Source organism: Biomphalaria glabrata, chromosome 14 (assembly GCF_947242115.1).
Source record: "Biomphalaria glabrata chromosome 14, xgBioGlab47.1, whole genome shotgun sequence".
NCBI classification, from domain to species: Eukaryota; Metazoa; Mollusca; class Gastropoda; family Planorbidae; genus Biomphalaria; species Biomphalaria glabrata.
In genome coordinates, this window is record NC_074724.1 from 18,337,478 (window position 1) to 18,361,958 (window position 24,481).

General features: G+C 36.7%; 1 protein-coding gene across 1 annotated transcript in view; it reads right to left on the minus strand.

Annotated features, from left to right (window-relative positions):
* LOC106055224 (sushi, von Willebrand factor type A, EGF and pentraxin domain-containing protein 1-like) overlaps window positions 1-10,295 on the minus strand; it is an 88,450-nt gene extending 78,155 nt beyond the window's left edge. Inside the window, exons 1-2 of the mRNA XM_056010886.1 lie at window positions 10,139-10,295; window positions 9,649-9,765 (exon numbers count right to left, since the gene is read on the minus strand). Coding sequence (XP_055866861.1) covers window positions 9,649-9,702 — 54 coding nt within the window. The 5' untranslated portion in view covers window positions 9,703-9,765; window positions 10,139-10,295. The remainder of the gene's footprint in view (window positions 1-9,648; window positions 9,766-10,138) is intronic.
* Between the last annotated feature and the right edge of the window lie 14,186 nt (window positions 10,296-24,481).

Below are 24,481 nucleotides of genomic sequence, written 5' to 3' on the forward strand. Positions count from 1 at the left end.
AAACTAGGAGAATTAAGCAGACCAAACGGTAGATATTTAAATTGAAAGTGACCACTTGGTACCCTGAATGCAGTGTACTTCCTACTATTCTCTTCTATTGGTATTTGCCAGAAGCCTTTTGTTAGATCTATCTTTGTAAAAAATTTGGCACTATTAAGTTGTAAGAAAAGATCTTCTTGGTCTGGAATAGCCTCCGCGTCTAATTTGGTAACCGCGTTTAATTTCCGAAAATCTATGCAAGTACGTACTGTTGAATCTTTTTTCTTAACCAAAACGACAGGAAAGGCATAGGGCGATTGAGACTCTTCAATAATGTCCATTTCAATCATTCGCTTTACCCGGTATATCAGTAATTATATCTTTATACTTCTCAACTAGCGTCTGAATCTGTTCTCTTTGGGATTCGGTTAATTCGGTATTGATAGTAATATGTTCCCTGGAATTTGTATTCAAGAGTAGGTAACTCAGTAACTTCATCCTCTTGGTTATCATCTTCCTGGTCGGTTACAAGGGACGCTATGCACGCATGTAATAATTCTTCCCCTTGACCCCCATACAATACATGAGACGCACTTCCCGAGAGTTGTAGATCACTATTTTCCTTACCCGTACATTCCGTGTTGTTTTTTTCATGATATTTTACTAATCTGTTAACATGAAGAATTTTTACTCGATTGCCTTTCTTTATTTTTACATTAAACTTGTTAATTCTTTTTTCTACTTTATAAGGCCCCTCCCAGTGCAAGGCTAACTTATTCTGTCTCTGTGGTTTCAGTAAAAGGACAGAATCACCTGTTTGAATATCTTTTTCTTTGCTATTTCTATCATAATACCTTTTATAATTTTCCTTACGTTTTGAGCTATTATTCTGAGCTATTTGACAAGCTACAGCCAGCCTACTTTTTAGGTCTAATAAATAGTCAAACACATTCTTTATTTCTGGTTCTACCTGTTGATTAGTAAAAAGATCTTTTAGAATTGACATAGGCCCCCTGACTTTCCTTCCATACAACATTTCATAAGGTGAAATGTTAGTAGACTCATTTGGTACCTCTCTGTACGCAAACAGAAGTGCATTTATAACTCTATCCCAATTCTTAGGTTCTGCTTCGGCCGTCTTTCTCAGCATGCACTTCAAAGTCCCGTTAAAGCGTTCTACGCCCCCATTTGACATGGCGTGAAATGGTGTTGATTTAACAATCTTTATTTAAAAAAACTGACATATTTCTTTGTATAATTCGGATTTGAACTGAGATCCATTATCAGAGAGTATCTGTTCCGGGAATCCTATTCTAGTAAAAATAGCACTTAGAGCTTCTATTACTACTGGTGTTGTTGTATTAGGTAGTGGTACAGCTTCCGGCCATCTTGTTGCCAAATCAACCAACGTTAAAATGAATCTATTCTTCCGATCTGTCATTTGGAGTGGTCCTATGATATCAATAGCAACTTTAGCAAACGAAGTGGAAATAATATTCATGCGCCCTAGTTCTACCTTTCCAGCTTTTCCTGGGTGTCTACCTCTTTGACAAAGGTCACAACATTTAATGTATGTTTTTATATCTTTATCTACCCCAGGCCAAAAGAAATGCGAATATACCCGATACCTGGTTCTATTTATAGACATATGTCCAGCTAAAGGTGTAGAGTGTGCTATTTCTAATATTAGTTCACGTCTATTCGTAGGGATTACAAGTTGTCGTTCTATTACCCCAGGGGTATCTTTTCTCTCAAATTCTTTGTAAAGTAGACCTTCTTCCACTATAAATGATACCAATCCCTTTTTCTTATCTTCGACCGTTCCTGCTTTCGCCGTTTCCCATAATCTAACTAACGAACTATCATTTCTTTGATCCTCTCTAAAATCACTGTCCAATTCCATCCACTTACTTAAACCAATCCTGTCATTATCTTCCGATTTGACCCTATTGTCTTCTGCTTTCGCCATTGCCCTAGTAACAGCATTCCCATATAAAAATGCTTTAGCCTGATCAACATTTCCAATAATAATATCTGCTATTGGGTCCTTGAACATGGCCGCTACAAAGACTCCTTTTAAAAATGGAGTATCAATGTCTATCCAAGCAAGTGGATACTGAAAAGTTTGTCCATCTATTAATTTTAAAGTGAAAAACCCATCTATCTTCTGACTTTCTTCTATCAAACTTTCTCGGACCCCAATTATGCTCGCCCCCGTATCTCGTAGGACAGATACCCTTCGATCTCCTAAAATTCCCTCAACTATTTTCAATCCACCAACTGATTTATCTTTATAATCCAAAAAATTAGATGTATCAGTGTGACATGCAAACAATCCCACTTGTTGCCCCCTTTCTGGTAATACTCTTAGTCATTGCTGTGTTGGACCTCTATTCTCATTTATCTTTACCCGACACCATCGAGCAATGTGTCCGCCCTTTCCACATCTATAGCATATCACTTGTGTACCCTCTGTGTTTATATTATTCGGGCGACCACTGTTAGATTGACCAGTGGCACCAAAAGCTACATATGGGATTTCGTTGCTAGTTACTTTGTTACTTCCCTTTACAATATGTGTGGAGCCTTTCGTGGCATCTCTAAATTGATCAATACAGTCTAAGACCTCTTGGGCTGAAGTAGGCTTTCGTAGCAAAATATCTTTCAGGGCCTCAGAAGATAGCACACTGTAAAGTCTGTCTCTCATTATAAGGTCAATTATACCGTCTACTGTCATTGGGGTTTGTGATGTTTTAAGCCAGTTGTCAAATGTCCTTTTCAAATGGACATAAAAATCTTTCATGTCGTCCGTCTTTGGGGAAAGTTCGTGCCACAGTGTTCGGCAGGCTTCTTCTGTGAGTTGGGCTTGTTTTAGGAGCTCCCCCTTAACAAAATCATAGTCAGTGTTATGTATCAGTTTTGTTTGTATCATAAACAATTTTAGTTTTTCATTTAACTTGTGAGTGAGGACAAGTGGCCATCTTGTCTTGGGTATGTCGTTAGCAGTAGCAGTCGTTTCAAACAGTTCTAAGTAGAATAACAAGTCCTCGTTGTCTGTCATGCATTTTAGGTTTTTGTCTAACTGTTTACTCTGTTGGGGGTTGTCGTTAACTGTCATGTCTTTCTTATCCATTTCATGTTGTCTTGCTAGTTGTTTGTCCTCCATCTCTCTTATATGTCTTCTCTCCTCCGCTTCCCTTGTCAGTCTATCTAAGTCAATTTTCTGTTGGGCTTCTATAAATTTCTTTAACGTTTTGCCCTTAAACCCCAACATCTGAGCCTGGGCTACTATCTCCTCAAATGGACGAGGTATAAACTCTGACATTTTCCTACAGCAGTGTCCTTTATTACAATATTACCTCACAAAATGATATACATACAAAAACAATTAAAGCAAAATTAAAATAATACTAATACCTCTGCTCCTACTTATGTTGTTCAACTGGTACTCCAACAGGTTAAAGACAATAGTCCAAGGTTATCCAATAATGTGATTTCTCTTAGTCTATTTCAGGTAGATAATCCAACAGGTAATCCCAACATGGCTTTATACCTACGCGCGGTACCGGTACTTGGAATGTATCACATAAGTTAAATTCATATAAGTATTATATCCAGCAGTAGCTTCTTCAGTATAATCCTAATAGAATGTACCACAAAAGTTAAATTCATATAAGTAGATAATCCAACAGGTAATCCCAACATGGCTTTATACCTACGCGCGGTACCGGTACTTGGAATGTATCACAAAAGTTAAATTCATATAAGTATTATATCCAGCAGTAGCTTCTTCAGTATAATCCAAATAGAATGTACCACAAAAGTTAAATTCATATAAGTATGAGATCCAGCAGCAGCTTCTTCAGTATAATCCAAGAAATGAGCGTATTGGTAATCCAATTATGAGGAACGAAATTGGCCATGCATATACACTTATGTTTAGACGTACGAGGGGGTGCTACTATTACTTGCTAATAGTGAACACATTCGGCATGTTAAATCATTATTATTAGATAGTAGCAGCCTAAAATACAGTCGACGAGTTTCCGCTCCTTATGGAATTGAACTCTTTCATTAGTACACACTTGGAGATATGCGTTGTCTGGGTGCAGCAGATACTTCAGGTTACTGTACTCAGAGATATATGCTGTCTGGATACAGCAGATACTTCAGGTTACTGTACTCAGAGATATGCGTTGTCTGGGTGCAGTAGATACTTCAGGTTGCAGTACTCAGAGATATGCGTTGCCTGGGTGCAGTAGATACTTCAGGTTGCAGTACTGAGAGATATATGCTGTCTGGATACAGCAGATACTTCACTGGAGATTGATGCAGCCATCGCATGTAGTTGTTTTGGACGGGCCCCCAAAATGTCAATGTCTTCTTCCACTATACATATGTATGTGTCATGCTAAATGTACCCAAGTCCTGGATAATACCATAATGACACGTACAATGACAAAATAAGATTCAGAATGCCACTTTACCGACATATAACATGTTTAATTACATTATTTTCACTATAATACAGAAAAATAGTTAGAGTCTACACTTAGACTATATATATTCAAAAAGTCCAACTGTCCTGGACTAGGAACAAAAACACACTGCCTTATCATGAGTTACATTGTTCAACAAAACATCTCACCAAATAAAAACAACCCAAAACAATAACAGTTTTGAAATCAACCACCTGAATTGCCCCCCTTCTCCTCTACAGTAAACAGGAGACCCAGGCTGACCAGAACTCAGTCCTGACAATGACCGAAAAATACCCATTGAAATAAACACCGTCCTGTATCTATATCTAAATAAACAAAAATAAGCTTAATTCATATAGCCACGATAGCACAAATGTGATTTATGAACGATCCATGATCCCCAGAGTAGAACTAAAGTTTAAAACATTTCATCAAAAGCAAGAAACAATGGTCTTCTAGCATGTGTACTCTAACAAGTAGATCTAACCATTCGTGTATAAACCTTCAATTATATTAGACACTAAGAGCTATGCTAGTAGAGAGCGCCATGAAGTTCTGATAGGTTTGAGATCTGTTTCGTGTTTCGCAATTTAAAAATTCTATAAAAAAAATTCTTAGGGTTTTGTGCAATGACCACACCAATAGGCAGTGTACCCGTGGGCCCGGGTTCAAGAACATCTTTGTGGGCCCCCCTCCAGCCTATAATACAATTTTAGTGTGTAAGAAAAAATAAGCAATATAAGTGTAAAGACATTCCAATGTAAAGATCGTAACTTTAAAAAAAAAATAAAAAATAAGTAGATATGTCATAACCAGGGGCGGACTGGCTATATGGGCTTTTGGGCAAAGGCCCGGTGGGCCGGTACCCAAATGGGCCGGTTGGGCCACCGAAAGGTCCGCATGGATGCCACTAAGTATTAAATTGATAAAGGTTTTATAATATTCTCTTTAAAAAAAAGCGGACATCTGAGAATCGTATTTAAAAGAAATCACTCTACAGTGTAATACTAATTTGTTCTAGTAAACTTTCCGAGATAAAGTAATAGCCTACATCCGTAGACAGCGCTACTAGCAGTGGGCTTCACCCTGGGCAATTAATAAGCAACATAAGGCCCTTTTTCAAATACGAGCTCACAATTATCGACACTCCAACTTAACATAATGATTTTGAGGACAGGTAGGCCTATATTTGGATGCCTATCACATGATAGGTAATTTATGGGCCCCATTGTATGGAAATGCCCGGGCCGATTTTGTCACTCAGTCCGCCCCTGTTACAGAGATTCTGATTATAAAGCTTCGTTACAAATGATGAATTTACGCTAATACTATTGAAGTAAAACCAGACCATACATAAATCAACGTAATATTTTCTGTTCGAAATGTTTTGTTATTGTGGTTTTTTTTTTTGGCGTTAGATTAATTTCCATGGGTTCTTCCAGGATGAAAATACTTCTTTTTAATAGCGTTGACTATTTAAACACTAACCTATAAATAACCGAGTAGTAACTATCCTCTCTTTCCACTTTCCTCGTGACGCTAGTATACAACTAAGAAATACGATACCGCAATGTTACGCCATGCTTAAATTTGCATTAATTTAAACTAGTAAAAAATTATATATGCTGCGACAATTAATATTGTTATAAACCTGGTGGTGGCACAGATGGGGGTAGTGGTGTGTGTGTAGTCAGCCGATGCAAATCGCCCCAGGCCAGCGCTAGACGAGCGGTTAACCGTGACGAGTTACGACGGTCAGCCGAGACGAGTTTCAACATGACGGTTCGGGAAGGATCGGCATCGTGAACACAGCTCAGGAGCGTCACGAGAGTTGTAGTCATCTGACCTTCTAGAAACGTCGAGCGGCGTTCTGTCCGGTTCGAGAAGGCCAGTAGGGACCCTATATAAGAGCGGAGGTGACGCAGTCAAGACGGTTCAGAGCCCGGTTCACTACAGTCCGGTCGACTACAGCACAGTTCAGCGGTGTGGTTCTGTACGGAGCATTACGACGGTTCAGTGCGGAGTACTGTCAAGTACAGTTGAGACGACTGGCGTCTTGATCTTGGTCTGCGATCGAGTCTGACACAACGAGCCCAAGTGTGTGAAGTCAGTCCCGAACTGTTAAACCCAGTGCAAGCCCGGAACGAGACGGAGAGGCCAGTGCAAGAGTTGATACGGCGGTACGGTGTTATCGAAGAGATATTTGTACAGTCTTGTGTTACGTGCTGCCAATTGTACAGTATTGGCTCTTATTTATTTAACTATTAAAGTGTTACGTTACTTTGGAGTCCTGAGTTGTCAAGTTCTTTAAGTTGGTGGTGTATGGTGCAGTTTGCAGAGAGCCTGGATTGTGAGATTCGTAACAATATGTTTGAAATAATTCTGATTTAGTTGTCTATCTTTCAATAACAACAACATAAAATTATTAACTTCCAATCGAAAAACTATGTACAATGTCAGAGTCGAGATAGACAAAAAAAAAATTATATTTTCGATGGCCTTAGGTGACCCCCGACAAAATGTCATTCGACCACCAGTGCTGAAGATGATGACCTGTTCCACAATTCCCTGTCCTGTGTTATTGAAGCCCATCCTATTCCTTCTTCGGGGGTCGAAGGGGTCGCGTACCACAGGTTGAGAACCATGATGTAGACTAACAATAATATAAATGTAAATAGAAATATTTACATTAACTTATTGATTTAACTCTGTAAGCTACAAAACAGGATGAAATAGGAGTTTAAATAACTTTTTTTAAATTAAAAAATAGACCTAAAAGTGACAGACGGGTGACCCACAAAATAGCGCCGACAAAATAGTGTCGACAAAATTGCGCGTACAAAATAGCGCAAAATTTCCCAACAAAATAGCATAAAACAAAATAGCGCGGACTGATATAAGATGTGAATCACGTGTATAAAAGTACCGGATTTTACTAAGTGAAGATCCTGGGCAGCATTTTTATTGGTCTCAATATAAATAGATCTAAAAGTATGCCATATTTGTACAGAAAAATTTATCTCATTATCCTTTTTCACCAATATTTAATAAACATAACTGTGGCGACCCCGTTCAAGGGTTAGGTATGATGATGTGTGTGTTACACATTTATGTTACAGTATAATAAGAAATCTTGATTATCTGGGGCATTTGAACAAACCAGGGCGTCTCTTGCAGCAATATTGGCAAACTTAAGTGTGTCAGGATTAGTTAAGCTGGCGATCACTTATCTCGCCAAATGTTTGTTAAATCTCATTGTTCCATCTGCCGATGCAAATACTGCCTTCGGCTAAATGTAGGGAATTTGTATAACTATAACTATAACTATGGAAGGACAACTATATTGATCGCCAGAGACGAAACCGCAGAGTGACTCCAAGATTTCCGATATCGTTTTGGAATGTTAGAGATCGTGTACAGGACAATCTACCACGAACAAACAATTAAGTGGAGGGATGGCACCGTTCATTTCAGCTGTCTATTGACGGTCATCACTCCAATGTCAGCAAGTTAATCTCTCACTTCCTTAGAGAACAAAATACTGAGAATAAGATTTTGAGGTACAATGCTGGAGAACAAAGTCAAGCTGCAACTTGCTAGACGTCTTGAAGATATAGGGCCAATGCACGACAACAAGCCAATGATAGAGTGTCCATGTGACATTGCTTACAATTTAACTTGGTGAAAGTTGTGTATGTGTGTACAAGTATGGATGTATTTTTGTATGTTTTTGAAGTGCATTTTCGGAATATAAATAATTGCTCTATTTTGAACTTATTCATTTTAAACTTAGTTTCATTCTTGCACAATGTCAGCATAGTCATATTTTACCATATTTAAAGTACTTCTTGCTAAACGACCGAAAAATATTTTTTCCGCGCTATTCTGTCGGCGTTATTTTGTCGGGGAACCGATGGACGGACATGCAGACTACACAAAACTATTAGCCGCTTAATGACTTTCAGGGGCCTCTCTAAAATATGTAAGCATAAAAAAAAAACTAAAGGGTTTTATGAAATTTTACTTTTGAAAGTAACGCTTTGGTTGTCTGCTCTTCAAATATGTTCCCTGTCGTCTGGATGGTCACGTGTACGAACTCTGCCCGCCACCCCCACCCCCGCTGTCGCTTGGGTGTAATAATCTTCAATTCTGATGAACAAGAACACTATAATGGCTCAAATGAGTAAATATTTCAAATAAAGGCGAATAATAAATGCGTGCTAAATTTGAAACAGAACTTGCAGAATCGACACGATCAATAAATAGCAATGCTTAATCGAACGTGTTCATTGTTCCGAATCGTCATTTAATCAATATAAGATCGATTACACTAACGTTATCGTCTGAGGCTGATCCTCCACTATTGATGTGTGACCTCCTCCGTTTGAAAGAGAGTCTGTTCAAACATCTTCCAAGGAACATGGGATACTAGAATTGTTTTTTGTGAAACGTATCCAGTGACTTTTGCATTAGAATGTTAGACGTTACTCACTCTTAACACGAGCTTTAGGACATTCGAAATCCACCCCAAAAAACAACTTGTATCAATAGCTCCGGCCTCCATGCTATTTAATAGTCAACCACCACGTCTTGAAAAGAAAAAGGCTTCAAAAGGTGGTATCCATATAAGTAGGCTAGGAACTAGATCTAGTGTTTTTATTCTGAAGTTGAAATGTTTAAATTTGTAGGTAAAAATTGCAATGACCAACCCAGAAACTGACATTTAAAAGCCAGATTTTATAAAAAAAAAACATCAATTAGATGTTTCTTGGATTTAAAAGCAATGAACACCAAAGTAATTAGATGTAGCAAGATTTGGATTTCATCAAATAAAAAAAGTCATTTTCTAGTTAACAGCTGTTCTAACTTTAAGCTAAAACAAAATGGTGGCTTGTAGACTAGATCCCATAAGCAATGCACATACAAGTAAATTCTTAAAACCTGAGACGCCCCCCCCCCCCAAAAAAAAAAGAAAGAAAAACCCGACAGAAAATTAAATCAGAGACGACAAAGACAAATAGCTTTGCCGAATGTTCCGCCAACACCCAACTTCATCTGCACCAAGTATAGCAAGTCAGTAGGTCCCATCAGGACGTGAACTTGCACAGAGAATGTAACAGTTGAAACAATGTAAAATGATTGTTTCCATGTCTAGATATCTAAGTGTGTCACTAAATAATGAACTCACCGACGTGGAATGTTTAGTGAAGACCAATAGGACCAGAAGATATCCCTTGAGCATGATGGGAAGCCGATTATTTGATCTTGTATAAAAGTAGCACGAATGAGAGTAGCATTTTAATTCCTGGAATAAAAATACACAAATATTGATTTGAAATTTTCAACCGCCAAGACACTTTTATAGATTTATTATAGTACTATACTTTACATGTTTGTAAAAGTTCTGTCACTAATCACACACACAAATCAGTCAATATATGCTCTGTTTTATTGTCTAATAAAAGTACAACACTTTATTGCAACTCTATGTAGGCAGACAAGCTAAATAGTCGTCTTAATAGCCACATTTCTTTACTTATTGTAGAACTAGAACTACTCGACAAGCTGATTGTTTTGCTATTACATATTTAAAAAACAGGCCCATGACCAGGGAAGGTGAGAAGTGACGAAGTATCGACGCCCCCCCCCCCCCGAGTCTCCATACATTTAAGGCTTACTTGCTTCAAGTATTAATATATGCATCCCAACACTGAATACTGCTGGAATCGTGGAGATGTAGTCCTTCCCAAGTAATATCCCTTTTTATTTCAGAACTAAATGTGACACAACCTACTACAGTACACATGCTGATGTCATTAATGTCATGAATACTGTGTACTCCTTAAAAAAAATTATAGTAATCCAGGCTACAGTCAGTTTATGAATGGCGTCACATGCCACTTTTTTATTTTCTGTGTTTGTTGAAGTTTGCAATTCTACATATGAGTTATTTCCCTTCTCTTGGTTTTCAGCATTCCCAGACAAATCGATTATATTTTAGTATTGGGCCATGTCTGAGGCATTTGAGCCATGTCAATACAAAATAAATTGAGTTATGCCCCATGCAACATTCACTTTGTTGTTATATATAATTTAGAAGCGTTCCCTCTAATGATTGGTTTATGTTCTTTATCTTATACATTACAGACGTTACTTCAAAAAAGAATTTTAATTCTTCCGACACCCAGGGTGCAGATGGCTTGAGGCTGTACGAGTGACAAGCAGTGCATGATTATCCAGTATTTTTTTTCAAGCAAGAATTGTAATTGCACAGAACGTCTGTGTAGCTCAGTTGCAACAGCATAAAGATTATGTCCATTTTGAAGGAGACAATGTCTCTACAGCTTTAAGTTTATGGGAAGTCAAACAGGTGATTTTTTTTAGTATTAATACACCCTCAACGGATACAAACGGAATAACATTACACCGCTCTTACAAAAGGAACTTTGCGAATTTTTTTTTCGATGAAAAGTCGTTGAGGATTTCTAATGTGGGGGCCTTTCTCTTGTGGAAGCCCAGGGGCAGTAACCCCTCCTGCCATCCCTCAAATTCTGCCCTGACTATATGCAAAGAAAATACCTTTGCATGCATTTTTCCTAACATATGGAACAAAACTAAAGCACACTTCTGTTATGTTGTTGAAAGTTACATTTTAGAGCTTAATTCTCCTTCTGCTTTTTGTGTTCTATCCTGCGGTATATTTAAATAAAGTAATTTACATCTGATACCTAAGTGACGTGCTAATGGTTCATCTGTACCAGGACAGTTCTTAAATTTGACTTGAAAAAAAAAAACAAAAGACTTTTGATTAAATCCTTTTTGAAAAAAAAAATAGGTGCCGGTATCAGTGATGGATTGCCTAACTTTTACCTACTAATAAATTAATAATTAACGTAAAATACAAGAAAAGGAATATTTTCCCCCACATTGAAGGAGGTGCCGGTACGCCGTACCGATGCGTACCGTCACAAAAAAAGCACTTTGGCAATCATTTATAGAAACGTTTCTCCAACCGGAGGATATTCATTCACCTGACCTACTTTAATATACCAAAGACACTGTTAACATCTAAAGCTTTATTACACTGAAGAACGAAAATAACTACACAGTAAAGGTTAAGTCACGGAATATGGCCAGTAGACAATCTCACATGAGTTCACAAATATAAACAAACACAATCGATATAAACAAACATATTCACGACATCCCCCTTGTAACAGGATTAACATCTTAATGCAGTGATGCCCAAAATACGGCCCACGGGCCAGGTCCGGCCCGCAACATGGTTTCAACCGGCCCGCTGAACCGTCAGCACAAGTGTAGAAAATCTCCCCCCCCCTTTCCAAACAAAAAGATTGAAAAACTGTATCTTTGCCTACGTTAGGCCCTCTCTTTTTCTTTGATGGATCGGTACCATGACCTTTAACATGTTTACGTTTATGAAAAATGAAAGCCGAAGAAAGTACAAAGTGGACTTCGAATGTAACAGGAAAATTGAACGCATCTTTACTTTTTTTTTGTGTGTGAAACATAATAATAATCCAAAATATTTGATTTGTAAAGTAAGTTTCGCTGTTAAAAAAAAATTAAACATATAAACGGCATTATTAAACAAATATGACGCTATACTTGGTTTGAGACGCGAATAAAAGATTGTTAAACTACGCCTAAAAATTGGAGGATCGATGAAAATATTTACCAAAAAGAAACAAGAAAATGAGTCAGTGGTAAAATAGCTACAATGATAATTGATGTGAAGCCATTTTCCAACGCGTAAAACAAAGATCAACTTCAAATATCCAATTTTCAAGTCAATTTCATATCGTTTTTTGTACATTTTCAGTCATGTGGCCCGCGACACGAGTGTCGGAAACGAAAATGGCCCGCCGCTCGAATTAGGTTGGGCATCACTGTCTTAATGAATATTGATAGTCAAGGTCGTAATAGTCAGAAATTTGGTAATTGTCAGACATGTTTATTATATCTAGACTGGAAACAAATTCCTATCCGCGATTGATCGATTCAGAGACCGACATATAGTAGTGTCACTATTGCGGAACAGGCATGTTTGCGGAACAGCTCGTCGAAATTAGTTAAAATCTACTTTATTTTGAAATTTTCTGCTAAACTATTGTAATGGTACTGCGCATGGTCTATTTCTCTACATTTCCAATATACGTGTTTTCCTTTCGCAGTAGAAAATTAATTGTGACTCCATGTTAAAGTTGATAGGTGTGGAATCGTTCATTAATTTTCAAGTACCAGGAGAACCGCATAGGTCAGGGCTTAAGGCTTTTTAAAAATGAAAATGACCCATCGCCTGCATGGTACACCAAATTTTCGGTTTATAAATGAATGTGGAAAAACTTCATTTCATAGCCATCTACCAGGAATTTAATTTAAAAAAAATTGGGAGGTTGCCACCCAGTTTTTACCTTTTAAAAGATGGTCACAATTGTGGAACACTTTAGATCTTATTCATTTGACCTGCGCATTTAGCTTAATATTTACATAGTGATTTAGATGATCGGAATTTAAACATGACATTGTATAAGTATACATAAATTTAAAAATATTGTTGTAACTCTATTTCCGCACTGAGATACATGGTGCGCACTAGGCACTGTTCCACACGAGCGTGGAACAAGGGAGAGGAGGAAATGGAGACATGATAGTAGATGCCGGCTTATTTCGTTGAATCAAACTAGATCTAAAACAAATTGACATTCTGTGGTTTGTGTGTGTTCTTTACTTAATCATTAAATCCTTATCTATATTATCATTAACCTGTTTTGAGTGTTTTCCTGGAAATTTATAGCAATATTTAAAGAATAATAGTACATATAATATAGAACCTATGCTTACCAGACGTCCAGCAAAAAGAGGACAAACCATAATATCATATATATATATATATATATATATATAGATATATATATATATATATATATATATATATATATATATATATATATATATATATATATATATATATATATATATATATATAATATTAATATAACAAAAAAGAATTAAAGAATAGTGGAAAATAAAACCTTGTAAGGAAAATCAGGGTAGTGTGACGTCAATTACAGTTAAAGAAGAGATAAAGAATTAAAAAGTGACAATGTGTTGTCTTAAGCATTAATAAAAATAAAATTAATGTAAAGGATAAGGAGTTCAAGTATTATATAACACGAATAAAATGTGTGCTTTATATAGGCTTTGTTCCGACATTTTTACCGTGTTCCGCTTCCGCAATTGTGACTTCTTTAAAAAATCCTGTTTCGTAATTGTGACTGAACATATCTCAGTCGATTTGAATATAAAATTTAAATATGTGTTGCAAAACTAAACAATGCGTCTATTTTTATCGGAAAATGGATGGGCGATGTCTAGATACTTTTAGTTTTTCCATAGGTCTAACCATTACGGAGCAAAAAATTGAAAACTAAAAGTAGCAGCAAACTGTTCCGTAATAGTGACTCTACTCGCTATATAGATTTTTTCAAGTTCTAATGGAAGTCGCCCCAATCAATCTTTTCTTAGAAAAGTAATGATCTTTTGTTTTCAAAGTTTAGAAATAATGCAAAAATCAGTTCTCGGATATTCTTTAGAATTGTACAGAACTATATATTCACGCTAATATATGAAACAAAGCCATTTCCTGTTAGTTTCCATTGTTTCAAATATCCTATATCGAAATAATTCATGTCTGTTGATTTTAATCATCTTATGTACATTTAAATAGATTGATTACCTAGATCAGGGGTGGGCAACCTTTTGAGTCGGAAGAGCCAAAAATTACAATTTACAATTGTCAAAGTATATAAAGTGTGCTAATATGTTTATATTACGTCATTGTTTGTTGTGAATGTTTTGTGATAAAATAATTAACAGGAAGTCAGGCAATAAAAAAGGATAGTCATCTATGTCTGTTGATGTTAAGACTGTTGAGATAACAATTAACTGTAACTTATACTCCAGGTTCAAAAATGCCAATAGCTGATCCGTTATCGCGTGCGTACATCAATGGTCAAATCAATCAAATTCAAATGATGACATGGTTATGAGAATTCATAGTGTGGGCTTGCGCTCACAGAGCTATTTTTTTGGTGTGTATTTTTATAGGCTAGAGCTATTTTTATGTATTCTATTTTTTTATAGGCTAGTGCCAGAATTAATATTTGTACTTCCGCTTTTTGTTATATGGGTTAGGGCGGGAAGTATAAATAGTTAAATCCAGGCTACATCCTGTGCAGTTGACCAGTGGTCAGTAATGTATATCTCTTGTCTATGTGGCAGTTGATGATCTTAGTGATCTGGCGTATGATAATTTAATCATTGCTATATTTCTGTACCTGGGACGGCCTGTATGTGTAGAAATATTTTATATTTTCTTTTACTAGATCTATGTCACACTGTGTGTAGATATGCTAGATATATTTTAATTTAGTTTTATTTTCTAGTTGGCAGTTGTTCCCAACATGCTGTATTAAAAATGGCGGCGACCAGCTTAGCCTGATATGAATATGTTGTTCATGTTCTACATCTAGTAGAATATATGATTTTGTATTTATAGTTTTGCATTTATGTATTGCAGGCTATTATTACTGCTGAATATAGATCTAGCTGCTGAATATAACTGTTGTGTTATTGCTGCTTTAAGCTGCTATTACTCTGCTGCATTTATTACTGCTATTGTTATTACTTCTGTAGATCTAGGGAATCTAGTGTTATTTTGATTCTGATTATGTTTTTGTAGTGTTGCCTTAGTCGGCTTAGACCTAGTGGCTTAGTCTGTTCTTAGTGAATAGTAAGGTACTAAGGTGTTCTTGTTTTAGTGTTGGTGTTATGGGTTGGTTGTAATAGACAGTTAAATAATAGAATATTGTAGATCTAGACTAGTTTATTGTAGTGTGATTGTAGTGATTTAGTTAGATAGTTGGTTTGATCAGTTTGTGTTAGAATAAAGATAGTTGGTTTGGTTAGTTTGTTGGTGTTTGTAGTGGCGTAGATTTAGAGGGTTTTAGTTAGTTGCTGGGTTTAGTTGTAGTGGTTAGTGTGTATATATATTATATTTTATTATTGATTTATGTTTATGTAAAAAAGTTTAATTTTGTCTTATTTAATTTCAATTAAAGTTTGTTCTTGCTTTCCTTTAGTTTAAGTTAGTATGTCTGGTTGCTTTGGCGACTCTAGCCCCTTGGTCATAGACTGAGGTGTCACAGACTGAGCCCACCCAGTAGCGCTAACATCTGCCTACTGTTATAAAATTTAATGTTGAGCAGAGAAAAGGTCTCCACTCAGCGCCTCCTGACCTGCTCACAATAGCGCAACAGCACAGTTTCCGGGAAGTGATCAGAAGATAAAAGAAATTTGTCGCAAAACTGAATCTGATGTTAAACTGAAGTTATTGAGTAATTATGTTAAAAAAGGATGGCAAAAGTTTAAAAATCAAGTGCATGAAGCAGTAAAGGTGTACTGGTCATTTAAAGACAGTATTCATGAAGAGAATGGAATATTGTTTTATGAGAACAGAATTATAATTCCTTCAAGTATGAGAAATGAAATTCTCGACAAGCTGCACACAGGTCATTTTGGTCTTGAGAAAACCAGATCCAAGGCCAGGATTGTCCAAAGATATTTTTTTCGACAATAATAACATGTTCAACATCTGCAATGTTCAAAAGAATTAATATGAAGGAAAAATTGCTATATCATGCTGTACCAGACAGATCATGGAAAACATTTGCGACAGATTTGTTTGAATGGCGAAACAATGACTATTTTCTGGTTATGGACTATTTCTCTAAATACCCTGAAATAAAACGACTGGAGAACAAAACAGCAGAATGTGTTATCAGGGCACTGAAAGGTATTTTTGTTAGACATGGCATACCAGAAGAAATAGTGAGCGACAATATGCCATTCAACAGCTATCAATATAGAGAGTTTGCTTCTGAGTGGAGTTTCAAGATAACCACATCAAGTCCCAGGTACCCTCAATCAAATGTTCAAAGTGAGGTGTATGTTGGTATCTTAAAGCAGATATTCAACAAAGCATACAAAAGTGGAAAAGATCCATATCTCGTTATGCTCGAGTATAGAAATACTCCGATAAGCGGACTACCGTATTCACCATCACAACTGCTGATGAGTAGAAGACTCAGGGACATCATTTTAACTGATTCCAAACTATTGCAACCATCGGTAGCTGAAAATGCTCAGTGCTGAGACATTACTCAACGAACGACAGATGAAAAGCAAAGTGAAATACGATGCAAAAGCAAGACTAACTAAAGATTACCCTGTCGGAGAGAAAGTGAGAGTTCGTCTGGGACAAACATGGCACAAAGCAGTTGTCATTAAGAAACATCCATCACCCAGTTCTTACATCATAAAGACACACGATGGAAAAACCTACAGACAAAATCAACGGTTTTTGAACAAGAGTTTCGAAAATGACATCTCTGGGTAGTGGGTACTATGATACCGATGAAGACAAGGAACAGTGAACTGTTGTAACAAATGAAATAGATAATTATAGACCAACGTTTATAGAACTTAATGTGCCGGTCAAGACAACCAGAAGTGGCCGAGTTGTTAAGGTTCCCTATAGATATCAGTCTTAAGAACTTTTAAGGAAGGATGTGATAATAATTTCAAAAGGAAGGATGTTCTAATATGTTTATATTACGTCATGTTTCTTGTGAATATTTTGTGAGAAAGTAATTTACAGGAAGTGAGGCAATAAAAGAGGATAGTCTTCTATGTCTACTTGTATAAACACAAAGTTTCTGTTATTATTATTGTTATTATTAATTAATATCTATAGTAATTTATTTATCTGTGACAACAGAACAGTGTTGCTTATTTTTCTGAATTTAACCAACAATAATTCAACGAATATGTTTCAAACAACTCTAGTAGTACCTATCCTTTCTGAATAATAATTTTTTTTTTCATTGGACCTCATTCACCAATCGTAAACAAATAACATTTAGCCACGTGGTAATATTGATAAAACAATGAAAAAAACATATCACGTGACAGCCTTTATGGATTGCGTAATTTGTATAGAAGAGATAGAGAATCACGTGGCTAAATGTTGTTTGTTTACGATTGGTGAATGAGGTTCATTGAATATTATTTAGAAAAACAAATGACAGCGTAAAGTACATTAAACAGTTGAAGCAAGTGGCATATTGAGTAACTGGTTACATCAAGTAGACAGCTAGAAACCAATGTCAGGTACCTAGTGAGTCGACACAGAAATAGTGCCATGGAGGGTCAAAGCACAAAGGTCAACTCTACAAAGCGAAGAAATAAAAAATTCAATACGTTAAGAACATTTAATATTGTCTTCAGATGATAAAAAAAAAGAAATAACAAAACTTTGTATTTTAAATTCTTTACCGTATTATGTTTGATAAGTTCGACTCCATGTCACCACTTTGTTCTTGTAACACCAGTCTTGTCAACTGTTTAGTTTCTAGAGGTAGAACACTGGGTCTGTACATAACAAGTTCTGGCAGACGATCATTACACGCGGCTACAAAGGAGTTTTTAAAACAACGAACGATTTTCTTAAGCAACACTGGCATTGACACACTCGACTGATTTGAGACGGTCGAATGAATAATTGACACAAGAAAGGTTTGAATTGAAAGCTAGCAACGAGACATGCTAGCATTGTGTTGAGACGTCATCTAAGTGTGTGTGTGTGTGTTTGGTACATGACACATACATAAATGAAGTTAAATATATTTACATTCATAATACACTGTAAATGTGTTTTATTGATTACATCCAGACGTATAATTTTATAGAAAAACAAATATGCAAATACACATTCTTCGTTGATTTTACTATTTCAATATCAAATCAATATTTTCTTTGTTGAAATTCAAAGTACATGAAATTTTAATGAATTATTACACATGACAATTTTTGAACCGTTTCACTTGTTGATTACATTAATTGTTAAACACTGTGTGTGTGTGTGTGTGAATTATATAATAATAATAGGGCTTGTCTTCGAGTCCGAAGATTAACTAGGAATGCAGTATTTCCCGTTGCTACGCAGCCCCAGCTGTGACCATAGGCGCCCTCAGGGGAGTGCAAAGGAGTGCACTTGCACCCCCCTGGATTATGGGCAGCCAAATTCTAGCCATTTTTTGCACCATCAATCAAAATCTAATTAACAACTGAACAAGTAGTGTTTCCACTGGTGACCTAAGAACAGTTGTAGTGGACTAGCCTAGGCTTATCAGGCATTGATGGCTAACCATGTACGTACACCCCTCTGAATTCTGAGTAACCAACTTTTAGCCAGGTTTTTTTTTACACCTTCAAATGAAATTAACTTCTGATAGGAAGCAACTTAACATGTAGTGCTTCCACTGAAATAAAGTAAATAAGGAAAAGTTATTATTGTAATCAACTAGAATAGGCTAATCTGTAGTTCATGTCCGACCATGTGCGCTTTATTATAGGCTTGCAATTCAATATTCTATAGCATGTTAGTCGTGACTATTTATTTTCACTTGCACACTATTATAGTTATCATTATATTTAGTAAAGGTCTAGAATGTGCTGAAAGTTGTTTTTTTTTTGGTCTTGGAGGACAAATCAATCATTGCCAGCTGTCTTTCGATTTGATATATATAAACGTTTCATTGAACAAGATTGAGGAGTGCAGTCATCTTGGTAAATGTATTTACGTCTTGCGGAGTTGCGGTCATTGTTTGCGCTCAATAAAATAGCAGGGTGCATGACGCGTAGGACGTAATCATCTACTTTTTTGAAGTAACGCCTGTATTATATAAGATAAGATAAGGTTAAACACGTCCACTAGTTTACGACAGAAGAGATATAAGAAATGTTCTTCCAATCCATCTGAGTCAAAACGTTGATTTGTATCGACGGAGTAGGCCTACTGACAACAGCATCAATTAACGGTGTTTTCTTGGTATTTCGGTAATGAAAATGCAGATATCTCTGACACTGAATCGATGTGTTTTAGCGTTGTACTTGTTGATGACAATTGCATTCGAGAAGAATTCCTTAGTTTTGTCCATGTTGTTCATAGAGACGCAGTGCCTGTATCTCATGTCATTGTCAGCGAATATGTATAGTCTAGACATACAAAACAAACTACTCGGTCAAGGCTACGATGGCTGCCCCCGTGATGGGTAGCACTCAGAACTGTGTTCAGGCTAGGATTCATGAAAAATATCCAAAAGCAGACCTTGTCCGTTGCGCGTCTCATAGACTTAAACTTGTTATCATTGACCTGAATGACGATTCAGTTGTACGTATGGTGTCATCCAGAAGATTATCTATTTCTTCTGTAACAGTCCCACGCGAGAGCTTTGATGCTAAATTTACCTCTTTTGTGTGAGACACGATGGACAGAGAAACACGAATTAATTCGCGCTTTAAGTCACAACTTTGAGAAGATCTTTGACTGTTTTCAAATAACGGCTGTAAGTGAAACCAGACAATCTGCGTATGTGTATTCAGTGCCTGCTACTCGTGTGTTTCTGATTTGTCTTTTAATTGTCGTCAATTATTCACCCGTTCTTGAACCAGTTTCCGCGAGGTTGCACAATCGGCTGCTGAACAGCACCCAAGCAGTCACATTAATGACATAATCCAAAACCAACTTGACCTTGCTGAGGAACACTTCATGGGTGTAGCCAGGATTTTTTTCGGGAGGGTTTTTTTTTCTCGCCCCCCCCCCCGGCCATATATGTGTGTGTGTGTGTGTGTGCATAATTAATCTTTATTATATTCTGACCCTTTATTCTTTCCATTTTAACCTAAAATATGTTCTTCTTGGAGTGTGTGAATAAACTGTAAACACCCGTCCTTGCCAGCAAGGGGTTCTGGGGGAGCACTGTTAGCTCCCCTAGCGGTGTTCGGGGCGCAGACCCGCCGCCAGGCATTATTGTATTTAAAACAAAAAAATGCATATTCTGAGTATCTACAGTGCATTAGGAGGTTAAACTCAAAACTTTTAGGATGTGTTTTAACTGAAAGCCCTTGGGAGGGTGTTTTTAAACACAAAACCCTTCTTGACTACGCTCATACAATCAGGTGACTTTAGTCTTATAATGAAGAGGGGTTTTTAACGTAAAAAAATCTAAATTTCTTTGGCTATCCTCTTGGATTTTGGGGATTTTCGTTTGCATTATTTTGTTGTTTTATGTAAGAGGGGGGGTTTAATGGCAAAAACCACTAGAAAGCACTAGCGGATCCAGAACTTTGGAGTGGGGGGGCGATTTTTTTTCAAACCCTAACCCTAACGCCCAGTAAACCCTAACCCTAAGCATAAACGTACGACAGGATATAAAACAAAAAAGAGTTAATTGAGGCCTTTCTCTTGCAATCTTGGGGGTCTGGGGGAGCGCTGTAAGCTTCCTTTCCCGAGGCCAAAATCGTTTTCTTGCATTCTTCACTGCAGAAACGCATTCTCCTGGCATCTACAGCTAATTATTCATCAGTGGGGTTTGGGGCGAAGCCCTGACGCCAAAAGCGTCTTCTTGCATTCTTCACTGCAGAAACGCATTCTCCTGACCTACAGCTCATTATGCATCCTATTAAAAAAAGGACCTTTTGAATAATTTTTTACTTAAAAAATATTTTAATATGAGCTTATAGGCCCTTAATACATTGCAAATAAATCTGATTCGTTCCTTGAAAAGATAAGATACCCCACATATTTAGCTTAAGTATCGCCGCTGAAAAGAAAATTATTCCAAAAATAATGTTTAACAAAAAATGCTCATTTGTAAGTGATACATTATGTACAAAAGCATGTTTGTAGTTTGTTTAGTTACAGAACTATAATTCAAAGCTCTAAACAAAAAATTTCGGATTGGGAGGAGAAATTAAGTGGACCAGTTAGATTCTACTCTAATTTATTTTGCATTTTTAGGATTCAAGCATATATTGTGAGTTAAAGTTCCAAATTAATTTAACTAGAAAAATATCAGATTGAGTAAAGGTTGGAAAAAGGAGACTAGGAAAAGAATATTTGGGTTCAGAACTCATCTCAATCGTTACTCTTATACTGAAAATTTTCATATGAATTATACATTTTCCAAAGCAAAGTCTTTCTTAAAATAATTATGATAAATTCATGTGAAATTACATAAACTATGTCGCCATATTTGACAGATTTGTTTTAAAACGTCATGTTTTCGTCTGGAAAGGGGAGAGGGCGGTAGAGTGAAAACGTTATTCCTCGCTCCTTTTTATTATTTCTGCTAATTATAACATTTGGCATTCAAGAATAGGGGGTGGGGCGACTCGATATAAGAATTTAATTTATAGCATATATAAATTATATAAGTGACAGATTTGTTTTTATTTTGTAATTTCTTAACTAAAATACAAAAAGAAAAAGTATTGGTTTGTCCGATGGGTGGAAGGCGATTGCATGTAGGCCTATTGCCCCTCCCACCTGGTACAACCCTTTTTCATTTTATATTTACTAATGGTAAAATTTAAGATTAGAGTGTGGTGTGACATAATATACAAATGGGTTCATATATCAATACTTAGCTTATATTATATAGATATTCAACTAATTTTGTTCACAAACTATGATTTCTCCATAAAAATAGGACTGCCCCCCCCACTCAGAGGGCTAGAGTGGAGAGGGCAGTAGAAGCAATCGCCCCCCCCCCTTACTCCACCGAATCGGCCAAGATACCAGAAGGGGAGCGACATAATATAAATTATATACATCAATTCAACAAATTTGTACATAAACTATGAATTCTTCCTAAAAGTAGGACCGCCCCCCCCCCCTCAAAGGGTTTAGGTGGGAAGGGCAGTAGATATATTCACCCCGCCCCCACCCAATCAGCCAAGAAGGAATATAAAGATCGGTTAAAATATCAATAACAAATTTTAATCATATAGATATTTAATTGATTCTGTTAGCAAGCTGTTAGCTTCTACAAATAAATTGGACCCCCCCCCCACTCGAAAGTTGGGATAGGGACGGGAATAATGCCATCGCCCCCTCCCGACCCCACCAAATCGGTAAACATACAAGAGGGAAGGGGGCGAAATAATCTAAAAAATAGGTTGAAATATAAATAATTAGTATATGTTATTAACATATGTAATAACTTCCTATACACTCAGCCGAGTGGGGTGGGCCCCCTTGATCCACCAGTGCTAGAAAGAGATTTTAAACTCAAAACCCCCTTTGGCTGCGCTGGGGCAAGTGATGGTTTAATATTAAAATGTTATATAAAATAAACAAAATGAAAGCAAAAAATCAGTGACACATTTTTTTTAGGGAAAAGTTTCTTTTGTTGAGATTTTGAGTTAGAGATTCCCCCTTTACAAAACAATTAGATAGCCTATATTAGATAATCATTCACTAACGTCAGTTAGGCCAGATTCACATTTAGCTTCACATTCACTTATCCCTTAGTCTGAAGTACCACACAAGATCTGTCTACCGTCCTTCTCCTTTTCTCTATGTCCTTTGTCTTTGATAAAATTTTATTTACTGTCTTCGCATTGAGTTATCTTCATCTTCTTCCTGGTAGGCCTACTTTTCCCTGAAGGAAGATCTTTGCGAGCCCTGAGGACCTTGTGATGAGGCCAGGAAGCCATGCATTTCTAGTGTTCTAGCTCGATGGTTAGAAGATCTAAACCTAAATGGCCTAAACGCTATTCGATAGGGTGTACTTAGGTTTTTATTGCCACTAGAATAAGAAGTAAGTATCAATTGAAGGAATATCTCAATAAAATATCATTCACATTATGATTGGCTAAAAATTGTAACCAAACACAGCCAATGACAGAGTATTTTTTAGTTTCCTTGCACAGTGCATACTATTCTACTAATGTTTTAAATGTTTTCCTGCTAGGCTACAATATGCTTGTTTTAATTAGTGTAGCCTATATTATGGAAGAAAGGAAATTTTTAAACAGCTATAATTTGAAACTAATTTTCCAAATACTAGTTAAATTCCTAAATGCAATTGTAATGGGCATCTTAGACCACGTCTGCAGAATGGACAACTCATCCCTAAAAGGAAAGCGAGTTTAAGGTGGACAAAGAAAACGTTTCTGGGACACCCTCAAAGCATCCCTCAGAGCCTTGAACCTTGCCCTCTAGGAAGATGGAAGCACACAATAGAGCATTATAGTACCGCGCTTAGAGAACTGGCGCAACAATCGCTAAGGACAAGAAAACAGTGCAGCTGAACACTTCACATAGATCTCACACTAGGAGGCACACACAACATTATCCCAAAATAGAATTTTGTGGACATTTGAGTTTAGAGAGGATAGAACAAGACATTTAGAGAGGATAGAACAAGACATTTAGAAAGGATAGAACAAGACATTTAGAGAAGATAGAACAAGACATTTAGAGAGGATAGAACAAGACATTTTCCAATGGACCTGCTGATATCTAGAGAAAAAGAAAAAGTATAAGCGGGGCATTAAAGAGAATATTCCACTATGTAAAATGTTTTAGCTTAAAGCAAATAAAAAGGATCAACTTATGATGAGAATATAATTTAAGGATATTTTACTTTGTGCTTTAGCTTTAATAAATAAAACAAGGTTACAATGACAGTTTGTGTTGAAACAAAGTCAAAATCGGCTCCCGGCTTCAATATTTTCAGAAAGAACATCCGAATGAAATTATATCAAAGACAAATGACAGATAAGAATGGGAATGAAGGTTGACAGATCTTGTGTAGTGCCCCAACGGTCCAGCAGATCAAAGGATAGGTGAAAGTGAATGTAAAGTTAGATGTGAACCTGGCCTAAATAGTTCCCCTTTCCCTATGGTCTATAGGGCAGATGATGTAAAGTTCATTTGTTTTTGTGGCCTACGGTTAACGAGTGTGTCATGTAGCCAGCACAACGACCAACCGCCTTTACATTTCCCCAACTAATGTCAGGTACCCATTAGAGCTGGGTGGACTCAGAGGCGCCCAAAGATTCCGAAGTTGAAAATCCCAGTCTTCACC